This window comes from Notolabrus celidotus, chromosome 20 (assembly GCF_009762535.1).
Source record: "Notolabrus celidotus isolate fNotCel1 chromosome 20, fNotCel1.pri, whole genome shotgun sequence".
Lineage (NCBI taxonomy): Eukaryota > Metazoa > Chordata > Actinopteri > Labriformes > Labridae > Notolabrus > Notolabrus celidotus.
In genome coordinates this window covers 21,853,498-21,872,083 of record NC_048291.1, presented here as the reverse complement: position 1 = coordinate 21,872,083, position 18,586 = coordinate 21,853,498, and the positions used below count along the sequence as shown (strand labels likewise).

The 18,586-nt window shown below is 39.9% G+C and overlaps 1 protein-coding gene across 3 annotated transcripts in view; it reads left to right on the top strand.

Moving 5' to 3' along the window:
• The window catches only part of galr2b (galanin receptor 2b), a 28,623-nt gene extending 11,609 nt beyond the window's left edge, over nt 1–17,014 (top strand). Inside the window, exons 1-3 of one of the 3 annotated variants that reach the window (XM_034711813.1) lie at nt 4,578–4,642; nt 8,430–8,812; nt 14,761–16,899. In XM_034711813.1, the coding sequence (XP_034567704.1) occupies nt 4,607–4,642; nt 8,430–8,812; nt 14,761–15,523 (1,182 nt within the window). In that variant the 5' untranslated portion in view covers nt 4,578–4,606 and the 3' untranslated portion in view covers nt 15,524–16,899. Of the gene's footprint in view, nt 1–4,577; nt 4,643–4,953; nt 5,096–8,429; nt 8,813–14,760 lie in introns of those variants that run through there. The other 2 variants (XM_034711815.1, XM_034711814.1) reach the window with 2 other exon arrangements.
• Nucleotides 17,015–18,586: the final 1,572 nt, after the last annotated feature.

Here is an 18,586-nt window from a genome sequence, read left to right as displayed (position 1 = left end):
ATGAGAGGCTATCTTTCAGATGCCATCACTGTGTTGAATTCTACAGAGGAATCTTTGAGGTTTAACTTTGCAGCTTGGGGGAGAAGAAGAAAGGGAAGAAGTGTGGTGTGCTCCTGGTTTCCGCACATAATCTATGTGTTCTACTGTGCCAGAAGTCCGGGTACTCCCTGTGTTCACTCTGGAAATCAATCCCTGTGTACTCGCCGTCATTTTCAAAGTGATCCATCCCTGGGTTGCCATGGAAACGTTCACACGAAACAACACCCCAGACGTATTTCTGAATGTTAATTTGCCGCACATTGAGGCCGGAATCCATCATTGTCCACGGCTCAGCTGTTTGAAATGTTCTCACACACACAGCTTTAAAAAACAAAGGGTGGTCCAGTTCCCAGAGGAACCTGCATACGGATTTCATCAGAGGTAGAAGAAGCTGCTAACTTTGTGATTGAGTGTTGATTGTCAGATGAAATGGATGAATACATGTAGAGCAGGGAGTACATTGAATGCCCCTGCAAAAGTGGAGCTGAAATTGGGAAGCCCTGTCAAAGCAGTGATGGATAACATATTGATGGTAGCAGAATAAATATGAAGAAATGGATTTTTAAAAAAAAACATGTTTTCTTTTCTCAGGAGGCGTCTTGGTGTCAAAATGATGCTGGGTCCAGCCACTCACCCCTGCTGTTCTGACTGACCTGGTGTCATGCAGTTTGCTGATGAATTATAGCTTACAGCAGCTCAGACAACACGTTCCAGCTTTGTGGGTTTTTTTTTAAGGAACAAGCAAGACCATGTCAGACTGGAGTTTACGAGGTCGCACCTGCACGTTAATCGAATCAGAATTCAGGATTCTGAGCCAACCCCAGGGGTCGCTGGGAGAGCAGGCGACGCCGGATCCTGTTAATTAGCCAGAATCTTTTCCATGCACACTCGGTGACAGAGACGATAAGGATGATGAATCCATCTGAATCCAGAGTGAAAGTAGATGAGGCAAGAATGCTCATTGCCTAGTTTGTAGAATCCAAAAGTGCTAAATGTGGGGAGTCACATAAACAAACAATAAAATGAAAAATGTACTCTCCAAGAAAAAACAAATACACTCACTGTTTCATTACACCTGCAAGATTGGTCATTCAGAGGCTTTCATTCAACTCCTGCTTTTGGTCATGACTCAGACTTGTGTCATAAAAATGGCTCACAATGACTAGTCCCGTCTGCTACTCATTGCTACATGAGTCACCCTTTCCATTGATTACTCGTTGATTGTCAAAAACTCAATGTGAGCCTTTACTGATCCTTTTTACTCACCTCGGACATGCTGCAGTTTTGATTCTCTGGATTTTATCAGTTATTTGTCTTTTCGGATCACCACCACCACCAGCCCCACCAAGTTGCTGTTTGTATTAGGGCTTTTATATTCCCTTAGGTCAATATTTAAACATGAAACGAGCAACATAAAAATACTGGTAGAGAGTAAAAGGCAAAATATATCACTCTATCTGTGATATAGCTTTTCAGAAGAGGCTTTTGAAACCCCTCAATCATTTCTTCTTAAGTAGGTTGTCTAGGGAGTGAATCCCACTCATACAGTTTATTAATAAGGGCAATTTGTTGGAGTGTAGGCTGTATAAACTGCCTCTTCACTGCATCACAGTTCAGGGTTTTAATACCAAATTGAGACTTAAAGGTTAAAGATGATTCTTCAGCAGTCCATGTATCCATGTAGCCCTGCAGCGTAAGAGTGTTTAACTGTCTGCTCCACAGCCTGTTTCTTAGGAAACAGCTGAGTCTGCTGAGGTTTACCTGCTCATTCTCCATACTGTGCCAGGCATTTTGATTCTTATGAGACTCTGATACTGAACTTTGACCTTTTCAAGAGTAAAATAAACATTAGGTGGAGAAGAACGTGCCTGGAATCGCACAAATTTTAAATAGTAGCAATTTACAGTTTCGTTTCAGAAATCAAGTTATGTACACTTCAAATGAAAGGAGGAAAAATGTACAAATCTCAGCTGGTGTGAGAGCATGGCTGAAGCTGTGCTAGCAGACTAGCATTAGCAAGCAGCAGCACAAGCAGACATGAATATGAAACGCTTTTTCCAGTTATAAGGTAGCAAAGCCTTGTTGGAGAAGCCATTTTTAATTAATTCAAGGATTTTCAGATTCTTGTTAACAGAGTTAAAATTTTGGTTCGACTGCTGAGCTGGTAATTATTTAGGGCAGCATGCACAGGTGGGGAGATCTTCTTGTGTGGAGTTAGCAGGAGCGTCATGCTGAATCTTTTTTGACTGTGATTTGAGTTATTTTTGTGAATAACGAGTTTGGTTAACAATAAAGAAATGTGGAATTGAGCAGTCAAAAGAAACAAAGACTGAACTCAACAGATCCGTGAGAAACATGATCATCTTATGTGGATAACAGTGGACACACATCAAAAGTAAGCATCAGACAAGCTCCTACTATCTTAGTGACATTTTAAACACTCCCACTACACTCAGCTTATCATTGTAAGGTTCAAGCGACTGTCAAATGCAGAGCGAGAAGCAAAACATCTACAGATGTCTGAACGTCGCATTCATTTTATGTGTGACAGTTTAAGATAAATCACAGCAGGAGAAATTAGGGTTTCTTGCAGGCATTTTTTTCACATATATATTATTTTCACACAAGAGAATGCTCATTGCCTCCCTCTAAGAGCAGATACACAATTATTTCCATGCAGTTTTTCTCCATCTGTATTCATAGTTACATTGGCTTTAATTCATTAGCCTGACTGACCTTTTTTTCCCCATAAGTGAATTTCAAAGTGAGTCACCTTGGCATGAGTGTGCAATGAAGACGTCAGTTTATATGAATTATGTTGAAATATTTTTGTACAATAGGCTGTGGTCTTTTGTCTCATGGTCAAATGATAAACACAAACATCTTGGGCTTCAGTTGTAAGTTTGCATCAGATTAGATAGGATTACATTTGAATGAATCGTCTGTGAGTCTGATTGTTGATCAAGTGTTAAGATTCAGATCATATCGTCCTTTAAAGGAGACATACACAACCCTCATCATTATAATGCATCTGATAAGAACAAGTAATTAAAACTGTAACCTGCTTTTAACACCCAGCTAGGGCTGCAAGGCCTTGGCTGCATTTCATGATAGTGCTCATTATCACCTCGCTGTGTTGAATACTTAATTCTGATTGGTCAAGCCACAAAGCTACAGTAATCATTCTCAAAAACAAAAGCATTGCCAGGGACAACCTGATCACACACATCATATCAAATCAATCAACAAAAAAACACTGTGGCAGTAACATTAGGTGACATCTCAGGCTGGTCTTGAGCAGTTGGGAATAGTGACATAGACATAGAATAGAGACAGGGAGACACAGGCAGACATGGCTGCCCAGAGAGGAGCGTCTATTTGCTCACGGCTCTACAGGGGACATAGAGACAGAGTTGCACTTCCTCCTCCACTGTAGCAAGTTCTCTTTACTGAGAGACTCCCACTACAGAGAAATTACAAAAATAGTAACAAACTTCCCAACATTAACCCCAGAAGAGAAACTGTCAGTTCTCCTGGGGGAAGGGTCAGCAGCTCCTCTGGCTGCTAAATATGTGTCAGCCTGTTACAGCCTGAGGGACGCACCATCCCATAATATTTGATTGTAGGTGAAGGTTTTATGAGCATACCGCATCAAGTGAGGACATTGAGATATGCTGTATATACAATATGTTATGAATATATATGTAATGAATATAATATGTAATTAATATATATGCAATGTATGTGTATAAATCGTGCTTTGGCAACAACATGTCTTTGTTCATGCCAATAAAGCAAACTGAATTGAATTGAATTGAATTGAATTGAATTGACATTTGTTGGGTAGATATGTGAGAGCAGCCTGACAAGCTGCCCCCCCCCCCCCCCCACCACCACCACCATGTCTGATAGGGAAAAGTGTAGCAAGAGCCTGTCCCGCAATGCAGGCAACAGAAGAAAAGTTGGTGAGTGCGTCTCTAAGCTGCTTATCTCTACAAAGTGGAATTGATAAAAGCAACAATGTTTAAAGTTGTGACATTTGGCTCGATATGTTTGAAGTTGTGTCAACTGCAAAGCTCGGAGAAGAAGAAGAAGAAGAAGAAGAAGAAGAAGAAGAAGAAGAAGAAGAAGAAGAAGAAGAAGAAGAAGAAGAAGAGCTGAACGAGGACAGAAATATCAACGTATATATTCCTGCAGAAGTCCTGTTCACCTTTTTTAAAATAATGTTTAATTTATGAGAATTTATGTGAACTTGACCATGAATTTAATTGATCAGTTTAATGTTAAGTCATCCCACAAGGAGGCTGATAAGCATCCTTGCCATGGAAGCATTTCTGACTGTGGATTCAGAGGGAGTTGTTTAGCTGATCATGCACACAGGCTGCTGACGAGATGATTATATAGGAAGTCCCAGGGGCCCACAGTGATGTCACACCTCTGCTTTAATTTTCAAAACATGATGTCCAGCTAGCATTAACCACACAAATCATTACTCCTCTGCCCCACCTGAGAGATGAAACCACTCCCCTCCAAGACAATGGTGTCATTTACACATACACAATCAGCCATGTTAAAGCCTGAAGCATGTTACAGCCAGTGCGAGGTGAGTGCTTCATTAGAAAACCAGCCGCTTGGATGCAAATTAGTCTCTGAAAGGAAGATCAATGTTTCCTAAAGGTTATTTGTCAGGGAGACCTCGTGATTGTGCTTTGATTGTGCGCAGCGTAGCCTCTCGCTTTACCTCTCGTGTTCTGCAATCCCTTTCTGCCGTGAAGTGTGAACATTAAAGTGAATGTGGAGGAGGAGTCCTTCACTGAGAGGGAGAGGGGTAGGGGGAGTGAAGAGGAGGAGGAGGAGGAGGAGGAGGAGAAGGAGGGGTAGGGGTAAGGGAAGGCAGAGAAAGAGTCAGACAGCAGCAACACGGGCAGATAGCGATGTACACAGGGAGAGCAGAGATGTCAGAGTAAAGAGAATGAGCATATCCACAGAGAAGGTCTGCTGGCATTTTTTCCTCTTAATTTGAAGCTCTGGATTCTGTAGATACATCCTCAGCCTGGTAGGTTTATCACACTGCATCTGCATGCTGGTTATGCTATCTGTTAGAAATAGAAATGTGCTATGAAAAATGTGCATTTAAAATTTACAACATGATCAGCATTTTCTTTGTAGTCTGCAGAATATGAGATGAAGATATCTGCCCTGCTGGTAGCATAAGTTTGGTTGTAAATCTTACTTTAACACATTGCAGAGGCAGATTTAAAAATCACGTGTTTTATCTTAGCTCCCCTGCAAAATGTAGTGGTGCAATCTGTTGCCATCTCTCTGCCAGCTCATCATTTCTTTTTATGCTGACGACTCTCTAAATGAAGATATTTTCCCACTGAGTCTGTAGGCTGTCTTACATTCCCCATCACCTTCTTCTTTCTTCTCCGCCTCCTCCTCTCTGGCTAACTCTGTTTCCTTTCCAAACATTTATATCACACCCTTTCATCCCTGAGCCTGGGTTCAGCCTCAAGTCTGAAATCTCAACATCTGTCAGATCCTGCTCACTCTATTAAAGCTCCTGTGGGGCTCACTCTGTTTCCCCTGATCCCCCTGAGACTCTTGCTCTCGTTCTGTGCTGGCATGAGTCTTATCCTTGATATCCCACTGCAGTCAGAAATCTTGTAACAGTCCAGCCCAACTTCCCTCGTCGAAAGAAAAGGCAATCAGCTTTACGATAAATGAGAAGAATCATTGTGCAAGTGCTGAAAAATAGCCTCTTTGTTCTGTCATTGATAACACTGCTTTCCATCTTCAGCCAATCCAGAGCATCATGTTTGTTTTGTTGGCTGTGATCAGATCATCTGCTAAGTCACGTTTCTGGTTGTGCAGATTTCACTTGAAAGATGTCGAAAGTTTGTTTGGTAATGAATTTGATGCTTAAATGTATGCAAAGGAAGCACATAATTATGGTTATGATGACATGTTGCTTCAAACAATGGTTCTATATTTACTGAATTTGACTTCTTTCTGATTTCACTTGGCTGTTTTAATGAGATATGAGCCCTGGGATTAATTTCCTCAACACGTCTGACAAAACAAGCGCCAAAATCCAATAAAATCCGCCCACCAACATGTTGCTTTGTTGCAGTCTGATCTGTGCTGCACTTCCACTTCGGCTCCATGTGTTTAATAAATCATTATTCATTGCCATAGATGTTGTCCATGAATTAATCATGCATTATTCCACTCATGTAAACAGGGTGACTCTTTAATAAGGAAAGATAATTAAGAAACTTTGTTCACACTTCAGTACGGTTCAAGCTATTTTAGTGCTTCAGGGTGACAGCATAAATAATAATCATTCTCATGTTGACTTTATCGTGTGAAAGCTTGCATGAGAGTGGCATAACATGGTGTCAGCAAACGTGTGGGTTGTTTGTTTCTTAGGTCACCATCATTACTGGAAATTTCAAGCACAACATGTGTCCTGGGGTGGTTATCTCGATGAAAACAAGAGCTCGATAGAATTCGGTGTTATTGAGCCTTGTTTTCTCTACTGCCACTCATACATGGCTTGTTTTTCCACCACAAGGCTTTAACAAAAGTGCCACTTCTAATTCAAGCCATTGTTTAAAGGTTGATGTGACAAGGTTTTCTTTTGTTGCAGAAGACTTTTCAGGGTTGACAGTGCTGCTTTGAAACCATACATTTCCCCATCATATTCTGTCATCAGCATGTAGGGCTGATTACAATGTGTGTCTCTTCAATCATCAGAGCACCTCTTTACTTCCAAGCCCCAATTTTCACAATTCAGAAATACAACAATTGACAAAAACAAGGTTAAGAGAACAAGCTGACGTCACTGGAGATGTTATTTTACCAAACTGCTACATGTTATGCGCTCTAATGTGATATTTTTCCATCCGCAACCATAAATAGTAGATGTGTTCTCAGCTGAAATCAAATGTCTCTCAGCTGAGGTGTACTTCTACCGATTCCATTTTCATCCAATCACACAGACGACAGCACTCGGCAGCTATGGCTTTAAGACACAGCTCCTTAAATTAGAAAAGAGTGCAAGCTTACGCTGTGAGTGGCTTCCACTTACCTGAAAATCTTTTTTTTTTTCAAGATTACAGGCTTACGAATTGCTTCAGTGTACTACAGTACTAAGTGGAAAAAACACATCAAGTCTCCACTTTACCAAATCTCAAACTGTGAGTGACATTTTTAGACCTTGTGTTCTAGGAACCCATGGTCAATTGTCTGACAATGATAGAGCCTCTTGAAAAGATGGTAAATCTTTCAGGCATTCCAGTGTATACGACAGTAAGCAAAAAATATCTTCAGTCCAAGACTTCCTTCCTCACACCCTGCGTTGCTTATAGTCCAGTTTGAAACTTGTGAAGTGACCATGTTTTCAGATTAAGGGCCAAGTTAAATTTGCACAACCAGATAAGTCTGAAAAATAACAATATAATTTCTTGGTTCATTACATCCCTGAACAAGTGCATTCATCTGTTTGCAGTGGGTCTCAGTTTCACAGTAAATAGTGAGTTACACAGATATAAGATCATTAAGTCCCCTCGAGTAGTGCGTTCTTCTGCTTTTAGTGAATCTTAGAGTCACTGTAAATTGTAAGTTACGACCATAACATCCCCTGGAGTGTTACTTACATCTTATTCTGGCGAGTCTTAGTTTTACTGTAAATAGTAGCTTAAACAGAGGCTTCTGGCTTACATTATTAGTATAAGCTGAAAAAGAACCACATTTTCTTGTGAGTCGTTGAACATAGCACAGCACAGCATAAAGCAGATTTGTCACTGAAGATCAAGTGTTTGACCCTGCTGATTGTCAGTCAGCTCCAATTGCATACAGATTTCTGCTTGAACAGATAACTGGTTGTCAGATTACTTCCGACAGCAGCTGGGATGTCATTACTGCAGGTTGGGTTCCACCTGCTGTTGTTCTCCATAAGGACTGTTTTAGTCACATACATCAATGCTAACAGAAACCAGCAAGGTCCTGTTAATAGAGATAGACTGCACAACAACATTACTTCTAATTGAACAGTGAAAACAGTCTCTGGATGACAACACATCCCCAGCCAATTAAAAACTGCCCCTCAATTTTGTCTTGTTAGCTTGTGAAATTACTCTGCTTGGGGTTAATTGGGTGCAGAAAAATTGTGTTCCTTGTCTATACTTGTCAACCTTTGTGTGCATTTCAAAAGTTGCAGAGGCAAAATCTCATTAAACTGAACTTTTGTAATAACATCACAATTGGATTGTTTAAGTATACAACAGTTTCTCAGTTTTTCGATTTCAGGAAACCTGGTTAAACACGAAGAAGGATTGTTACTTTAATTCTACTTGCCTTATGTATTGTCTCTCTTTCTGTTTCAGATTTCTAAAATGTCTGACTTTGAAGACTTCACTAAGCCCGGAGGGCAGGCCAATGTCTCTGACAGCTACCAGCTGAACCCCACCAGCGTGATCGTTTCAGTGGTCTTTTCCCTCATCTTCCTCCTGGGCACTGTGGGAAACAGCCTGGTGCTGGCTGTTCTCCTGAGGAGCGGCCAGGTCGGATACAACACCACCAATCTGTTCATACTCAACCTAAGCATGGCCGACTTCTTCTTCATCATCTTCTGTGTCCCTTTCCAAGCCACCATCTACTCCCTGGAAGGCTGGGTGTTTGGCTCCTTTATGTGCAAAGTGGTCCACTTCTTCATCAACCTGACCATGTATGCCAGCAGCTTCACGCTCGCTGCTGTCTCTGTTGACCGGTAGGTTCACTATTTGCAATGTTTGAGTGTCTGAATTTGTTTTACAGAGTATATTTGTTTGATATTGTTTCCATGTACTCGCCAGGCATGGACGTGGCATTTGCAACACCCATTTACTGTTTTGAAAGAATTAATGGAATTCTTGTGAGCTGTGTCGGTTTCTCTTTTCAAATCAATGGCTACATTTCCCATGGAGCCCCTTAGGGTTGTAAAAGGTTGTTGCCACTAGGACTGCACCTACAGAGATGAATACCTTCTATTAAGAGCTAATCTTTTGACTAGTTTTTTCAATTAACAAGATCATCGTCTAAATTAAATTACTACATAATTACAAGTTTTCAATGCTGAAGCTGACTTTTAGATTGCTTTTTCTTCTCTGTTTTCTTTGGTTTTGTTCTATGACTGGTAGTCCAAAACCCAGAGCCATAATTTCTTTCACAATATCAAGTAATAATGAAAAGCATCCATTTCAGCAACAAGAAGCATAGAGTACTTGAAAAAAATCCCCCAAAATCCCCCAAAATATGAATTCATCTTTAAAAGTGTTTGTTTTAAGTACTTTGTGGCTAGATTAACGTACGAAGGGGTAGCTGTTGCATGTATTTTGTATCTCTTCTGCACTGCTATACTCTCATTATCTGCCATCAGAGACGTGCAGGTTGTGGTCATGCATCATGAGGGCAAATCTGATAAATTAAATCCTTTCAGGTCTCTTAAGGTCTCTAATATAAAAGCACTCTCTCTAATGGCTAACTAATGCACCCATGAACCTGTTTTATTAAAAATGATGCAATACCCTGAAATGGAATATTTTTCCCCCTCCCCTAATTGTTTCCCCAAACCAATTTATTCAGATCAACTCCCCCAGGTTAAGAGTTGGAGTTGTCACCTTTATTTCAAAGGTGTTGGTCTACTTGACAATAAACCGTACTGATATTTAAAAAAAGGAGTCGACTAAAGTGTAGACTAAAAGAATGATCTATCAAACCAAGGGCAGTACGCATTACATCAGTTGGTGTTTACGCCAGGTCCTATCAGCTGACAGTCCAGCTGATTACATCTACGCATCCAATTGGCAAAATGGGCATTCTATTTAAACTGCGTTTGCCTGCCTTCTCTTGCTGCTTCCCCTGACAACTTGGTTCCCACTCTGCTCTGCACCCTTTGCTGCTGTTCTGCCTGCCTTGGTTTTTCATGTATGTACGTATGTGAAAGTGAGGGGAGGTGAGCTCTCCCCACTTCAGGCTTTGGCATTCTACAACACATAAACACATGGAAGGGCAGGGAGCTCCTAGAACAGAGCCATACCACTAAATATAAAATATGACATGTAAATAATTAATTCTTTTGACGAGAGAGGTCGTGACTGAACTCATGATTTTAGGAGATGGTGCAGCAAAAAAGTCACATGGAAATATGACGTTGATGAACACAGAACCTCGCTGAAGAGGAGTTAATGGACACAGGGATGTAGAGAAGTCCCTGAATTTACATTAATGAGCAGACACTAAATAGATATGAAATAAAGAACAACATTTGTATTGTTATAACACATAAATAAGTAAACTTATTTGAATTGCTGGTATATTAGTGTGTGGTATAAACTGTCCTGTCATGTAGAAGTTTACAACTGAATATTTTTCTAAAACATTTGTTTGTAAAAGAGACTCAGACACCCTGATCAAATGAATGCTTTATTGTTTTGTTTAACTGGAATCAAACCAACGTGTTGGTATTTGTTGAATGTGGGAAAATGAAAATCTGACACTTCATTCTCTAATTCATCATGATTCAATGATTCCTGCACGAGCGAAACATCACACACAGTAGTCTTTTGTTATCCGTTTAACTTTTCTCTGTAGTTGTATTTATCAAAGGGAATCCCATTACCATCTTTTATATGGTTGAACAGATTTTATTATAGCCTAAAAAAATGATTGAAAAAGGAAACTCTTATTCAAACCCACTCTATCTGCTAATGCCGTGAACTCTGTATTTACTACGACACCACACAACCATGTATTTTTGTCATCGCAATATAACAAACAACTCCAGGCACAATCTAAATCACAAGACCCAAAGGGTGCACACATTAATAGAATTACACAAAGACACATCAGACCTTACTATGCTCTCAATCTGTAATTGAATAGCTTATGAGAAAATCACACATTATCCCATGGCTGTAAATGATACCCACAGAGTCTGAGCTCTAAGCCATCATTATAGCTGTTGAAACAACACAGTCAGCTCAGTCAGTGAGGACTGAGTCTGTGAGCAGTTGCCCTCTGTGTTTACACCTTGGAGGATTCAATAGATTTTTCATCCTGCCCATCAGACACTTCCTCCTCAGACAGGAAAAGAGCAGGAACATCTAAGTTTGGAGGTTAATGGATTTCGACTGGTTTCCATCTGGAGCTCCTTTGTGACAATTAAAAAACAGATAGACTTAAAACTAGGAAACCCTGACAAGAGTAACAACACAGTTTAGCTATAATACACAAATACTATATCACTATAATATCAAACAATCTTGCTTTGTCTTAGGGAGTTCATTTGTACCCAAAGTTTCACAGCTCTGCAAATATTTGGGAAAAGAAAACACTAAAGCATCTTTTCTGTTAAATCTTTGCATTATAGGCACAGCTTCATTTCGCAGAAAAGTGGTGACTCAGTATTTCTTTTGGAAAAAGTAATCTTCAAGTTTTTATTGCTCACATTTAAGTAGGTGTCTCGCCTTGGAGAACATGATTTAAATAGAAACAAAAACAAAGCATCTTAGATCGGCTAGAAACTTATGTAACAATAACCCCATAGTTTCCAATACCTTAAAGCAGGGGTGTCCAAACTTTTTTCAAAGAGGGCCACATTTGATGTTGTCAGAATACTTCAGGGCCAGTGGCTCCTACTGAGACTTAGGTGACTTAGGAATCATAAAAGTTATATATGAAATCTCTATTTAATAACAATTATTTTACATTTTTTTCTCAATAAATCAGTAACTAGGAAGTCCTCAGTTCTCCACAAGCCACTTAAACATTAGCAAACTTGATCTTCTTCTGTAGAATGTTTTTCATTCGGGTCTGGCAATGTGGGAAAAAATATTGTCTTGTTATTTTTCTATGGCAGGATCACGATCTGGATTTCATCACACTTCTATTTCATGTTGTTTTTAAGACAACATTTTAAGAACTAAATAATTCTTGTCCTACATTCTGAACTATTTTTTCTGCACCAAATTTTGCCTTTTCTGCACAATTTCCGAATTTTGATCTTGTCTTGTGTCTTCTGAACTTTTAGTGTTCATCAAGAACATTTTCACATCATGATAAAAACATTAATTTGAAAAAAACTGTCAATTCTTGTGTTTCCTTCTAATTATATTCCTGCAGAATATCCAGAGCTTTGCATTTATAAAAGTAGTCCATATGAAGCTTTTGGAGACGTTTCTGGATTAACTTTAGTTTTGTTTGTGCGCTTGAAAGAAACTGCAAATGTACAGGTGATTCAGAAGGTGATTAATTTCTTTGCTATAATAACACATTTTAAGATGGAAGCTTGGGGCCATAATTAAATGGACATTGGGCCGCAATTGGCCCCCGGGCCGTACTTTGGACACCCCTGCCTTAAAGGCTTGGTTTATTACACAGAAACTCGAAGGGAGGTCCAGCTTAACCCCCATGTTGATTCCAATCCAAGGTAACCCAGGCTTTAAACCTGGCATGGCTGATGCTGGTTATAACATTTGGACGTCCCAGGGGATAAAGAAAATGTGTCATCTATTTGACGGAACATCCTTATTGTCATTTGAACAAATCCGGGGAAAGTATAATCTCCCCAGGAGCCATTTTTTTAGGTACCTCCAGATCAGAGATTTTATAGTCAGAAAAAACACTCTCTGTATTAATGCCACAATGTCACCCATAGAGCAGCTACTGCTTCAGTGTCCAACTAAAAAATCTATAACTTGTTTCTATAATGTCTTAAGCCAGACTGATGAGTTGAACGTTCCAGCTGCTACAAAAACATGGGAAGATGAACTTGGAGTGAATATTGGTGAGGATAAATGGGGTGCGATATGGAACCATACAAGAAAGATATCGGTTTGTAATCGTGCTAGACTACTGCAATTTAAAATCCTGCACCACCTGCAGATCTCTCCCAGTCAAAGACATGAAATGAATCCCCAACTCTCACCTCTGTGTTTAAAATGTAAGATTTCAGTAGGGACCTACACGCATTGTGTCTGGTTCTGCCCTAAAATTCAAGCATATTGGGTTGACATTTTGCAAGATATGGAAACAATTCTTGGTGTGACTTTGTGCATGAATCCTGTCTCTCTGCTCCTGGGTTATCCATGTCAAGATGCTACTGTTGGTACCTGCTCTGGCAGACTGTATAATATTCTTACATATGCTGCCAGGAAGAATATATTCTTGTCATGGATAAGTGAAAAAACACCATCTAAGGCTAACTGGCACAAGTTAATCTTGGAGTGTTTTCCAGTTGAGTACTTAACCTGTTTGCTTCACTCCAAAAAAGGACAATTCATGCAAATATGGACCTCGTATCTCCGCTTCTCAAACTCTACTGTGGCTTCCACTCTTGAAAGTATTATGCTTGACTAACTCTGAACGTTGCCCTCATTTTGAGAGAAAAAAAAAAAAACCAACCCCTATACTAATAATCTACCTATGTGTTGTATGCTTTTGTTTTGTTTTCATATCTGTATATATGGATATATATGTGTATGTATATATGGAGGTGTGTGTATATGTGTATATATATATATATATGTATATATGTTGTATATATGTATATATATTTTCTTTTCTTTATTATTTATGATGGATGTGCAGACCAATGTTGTGCAAGTTTTCTGTTACTGTTATTTGTGAAAAAAAGAAAAAAATATATATATATATTAAAAAAAAAACAAAAAAAAACAAAGCATCATTTTAGGCTTCAACTGACGGCAGCATGCTGAACGCTGCAGGAATGGATGCACATCTTTAAAGAAAAGGCAATAAGGCAATCATTTCAGCAATAACAGAAGAAAAGCATAACAGAAGAAAAGCAGTGTGGTGTCAGATTAATCAAAGTGATCGGTGCCATAAAAACATCAGGCTGTATTTTAATCATAGCTCAGGGTGCATGATTGGATTTTATGTTTTTATTGTGCAGAAAACATCGAAGCACAGCACAAGAAAGCACCATGCTCTCTGCTTTTTTCACCAATTTACCTGCTGATGCATGCGCGATCATTTCCCTGAGGTGTGTTTTGTTGGATAGAACGCACAAATGGCTGCTGGGAGATGTTGTTCTTAGACTCAGTCTTCAGGGTGAGGACTGAAGACAGTGAGTGTGGAGGTTGCAGCGGCCTTGGAGGACTTTCCCCTGACATTATGAAAACACTGATAACCTCATCTCTTTGTGGATTTAGTTTAAAACGAAATTAAAATTAAATTCATATGCTGGCAAAAATAACAGTGTTCACTTCTTGAATTAAAGCCTGCAACATCTAGATCTAGACTTTGTACTCTGAGTTCATGTTCTCTCAGTTAATCACAGTGTTGTCAGACAGAACGTTCTGTAAGCATGTTAGCAGGATTTTATTAATTACACGTTTCAAAGGGCCTGATGTTTTATTAAAAGTCCAAGGTGAATTAAAACAAAATACCAGAAAAAAACTCAGATAAAGGAATATGCTTTCATACCAGAACAGTTCATCTTGAAAAGATGAACCAAACATGTCCATCCCTGACTTATGACTATGTAATCTGTCAAACTTTGTATGTCTTGGCATTATTTCCACACACAGCTTTCTCTGCTAATGAAGGAAATGTTCAAATGTTTTTTCATCATACTGTCGCACACTCAGCATGCCCTCTAATTATCATGTCCTTGGTTTGTCTTACATGTCTATTTAATATTTCCTCTCTCTGTAGATATCTGGCCATCCGTTACCCGCTGCGCTCCAGAGAGCTAAGAACCCCATGCAACGCAGTGGTAGCCATGGTGATCATTTGGGGTCTCTCCCTGGTCTTTGCAGGTCCCTACCTCAGCTACTACGACCTGATTGATTACGCCAACAGCACTGTGTGCATCCCCGGCTGGGAGGAGCAGAACCGGAAAGTGCTTGACACATGCACCTTCCTGTTCGGCTACGTCATCCCCGTGCTGATCGTGAGCCTCTCCTACACCCGGACCATCAAGTACTTGTGGACGGCGGTGGACCCTCTGGACGGCATGTCAGAGTCCAAGAGGGCCAAACGCAAAGTCACCAAAATGATCATTATAGTCACTGTGCTGTTCTGTATCTGCTGGCTACCATACCATGTGGTGATCCTGTGCTACCTGTATGGAGACTTCCCCTTCAATCAGACCACGTACGCCTTCAGGCTGCTGTCTCACTGCATGGCCTACGCCAACTCCTGCGTCAACCCCATCGTCTACGCTCTGGTGTCCAAACACTTCCGCAAAGGCTTCAAGAAAGTGTTCAGCTGCATCCTCAGTAAAAAAGGCAGAAATAAAGTCCATGTGGTTCACATGGCCAACACTGTCCCAGGGTTTGAAGCAGGCTCCACGGAGGTTTCGCAGATGAACGAGGAGAATATACGACAGAATGAGTGTGAAATGATTAACAGGCCCATCGTAGAGCCAAGAGAACCCACTGTGACTCTCAACTTGCCCTTTCAGCAGCAGACGTGACAAGCGATTCAGCTCTGACAGGCTGAGAACAGATTGCCTTATGTGAAAGACGCTGCAACTAATATTTTTAAAAAATGTGCAAACCTGTCATCTTGATGTTCACACTGTTGGTGGCAAACAGGAGGGAAGATAAAAGGATTCATGCATTGACATAAATACAGAGTATTAAGGCGTATTCATGGAGCCCACTACCAAAAATTATGCTTTTATCAGAACATGTTTTCGTCCGCTCCGTTAACAGATGCATTTAGAAAGGTTTATATTTATGAAAGGTACACATTTCTCAGTTTCTCCTGTTTGCACCATTTTGCCTTAACTATGGCGTGCACTTAGGTATGCATTTCTTTTTCTCTCCCAGAAAGAGACCCCACATTATTCCAGCACCTTTTTAATAACAGTACAGAATGTGTCCCCTAATGTTAGAGCATGTTTCACTTTTTCAAGCTTCCCTAGAGGTACTCAAAAGTCGGCCACTGAGGGGGAGTCATGCTACTCAGCCCATTTGACTTCAGAATCTGGAGGAATGGCATTCAAGTGGTGCTTCTCCACCTGCGCTATTAACCACTACTCTGCAGCATTACACCACCATTATGTCGCCCTCATATAAAGTCAATTATAATCTCATTAGACCGTTTTTACTTTTTGAAAGTGGGAGTCCATCATTAAAGTTGTTATTTTTCTATTTTGAGCAGCTTGTTATTTGGCTTCGTTTCTTTTGTATCGTGCATGCAGATGCTGTTCAGTCTTGTCAAGATCTTAGTTTAATTCAAACTGTAACATGAGCTGTTTGTGTTATGACGCAAAAATTTCGAAAACATGATGACCTGTTATGTTTCAATTTCAGCTGCATTAAGAATCTCAAACCTTGCACCAAGTACTGAAAAAAGGTCAAGAATCAGGGGTCAAAGGGCAAATAGTTAGTATTTGATAGATATTTCAAACAAGTTTTTGGACCCAGGTACATAAAAAAAAGTGCTTAACTTGTATTTTGCAAAGATTGTATTCATGGCATGTTTCTCTTAAGTGTGAAATCTTCTATATTTAAATGAATATGTTTACCTCTGCAGTTGAAGTAGTGTATTTTAAAACGTGTGTATTTTGTGTAATTTTTCCAATGCAAGCAGATCTTTAGTATCTCTTTCTCTCTGTTTCACCGTAAGCTTGTGTCCTACCTCAAAGCTATAAAAAAACATGTTTCTTGTCTCTTAACTGTTGTTCTGTTCAGGTTGTGTAAGATACAATTTTCCCTTTCAGACAGTGTTTCAAGTTGGAACATCCTGCTCTGAGCAATTTATGTCCTGTGTATTTGTGATTTTTTGCCCTTTTCGTCTCGAGCATAAAGTGTCTGTTCGTTCCCTTTCATAATGCTGGGTTTTCAACAGCCTGTATAATTTGAGTACACATATATATTTAAATAGATATTTACAGAGAGGGATTGAAATCATGATGTAACACATTATTTATTGAGAAAATAAACTATTTTCTGCTGTGATCCTGAAGCAAAGCTTTATTTATCTCAAAAGGGAATAAATTAAAGAAATAAAGATATTAAGATACTGCGACAGAAAAAAAGTGTCTCTGGAGACAATCTCACACTGATCAGGAAGCCCTTTCATTAATGCTCTGTTTAAGATGAGGGGAAATAACTACTGGCTTCTAATAAAGATGTAATGTGTCTTCGTGCTATAGCTCTGCTCCCTGCAGTGTTTCGTTAATTGTTTGCTCTGCAGGAGAGTCACAGCAGCAGGAGACGCATAGATTGAGATGGCATCTTCTTACACTTGATAAAGTCATATCATTTGTTCTCTCAGGCAAACATGAAAGTTATTACACCAGGGACTATTTCTATCTGGTTATACTATAGTATTTACCTTACAGGTATAAGAATGATGAATATTATAGCATGAAACATCTATCTATCTATCTATCTATCTATCTATCTATCTATCTATCTATCTATCTATCTATCTATCTATCTATCTATCTATCTATCTATCTATCTATCTATCTATCTATCTATCTATCTATCTATCTATCCATCCATCCATCCATCCATCCATCCATCCATCCATCCATCCATCCATCCATCCATCCATCCATCCATCCATCGGCCGAACCATTAGGGACTGTAATTAAACTGTATTCAAATACATATACTTTAATATGGACTTGGTTCCCCTTTTGCAGCTTCCACTCTTCTTGAAATGCTTTCCACAGACAAAGTGGAATTTGTTCCCATTCATTCTGTAGAGCATTCATGAGGTCAGGCACTGATGTTGGATGAGAAGGCCTGACTCACAATCTCTGTTCCAGTTCATCCTAAAGGTCCTTGAGGCCAGGGCTCTGTGCGTGCCAGTTAAGTTCTTCCCCACTGAACTCATCAAACGATGTCTTCATAGTCTTCATAGGAACTCTCTGGGAAGACGAGAGGAGGCGGAATCTGTTTCTACATAAACGAAGGTTGGTGTACAGATACCACAGTGTTGAAAAAGTCATGCAGTCCAAATCTGGAGACTCATTTCATAAACTGTAAACCCTTCTATTCGCCGCAGGAGTTCTCCTCCTTTATTCTGTTCGGCGTCTACATCCCACCTCAGGCCTGCGTAACGGAGGCGTTACAGCACCTGGCTGACCAGATTACAGACGCGGAGAAAAAACATCCCGACTCTCTGCTCATCATTCTCGGGATTTTAACAGAGCAAATTTAACCCACGAACTACCTAAATACAGACAGCATATTAAGTGTCCCACCAGGGAGTCTAACACTCTGGACCACTGCTACACAGTAATAAAGGACTCATATCGCTCTGTCCCCCGTGCAGCTTTAGGACTATCTGATCACTGTCTGATTCATCTCATCCCGACCTACAGGCAGAAGTTAAAAACGGCTAAGCCTGTAGTTAGGACTGTGAAGAAGTGGACGGAGGAGTCAAAGCAGGAGTTACAAGCCTGCTTTGATTGCACTGATTGGAGTGTTTTTGAAGCTGCATCAGGAAACCTCAATGAACGCACTGACACTGTGACTTCATACATCAGCTTCTGTGAGGACATGTGTGTGCAGAC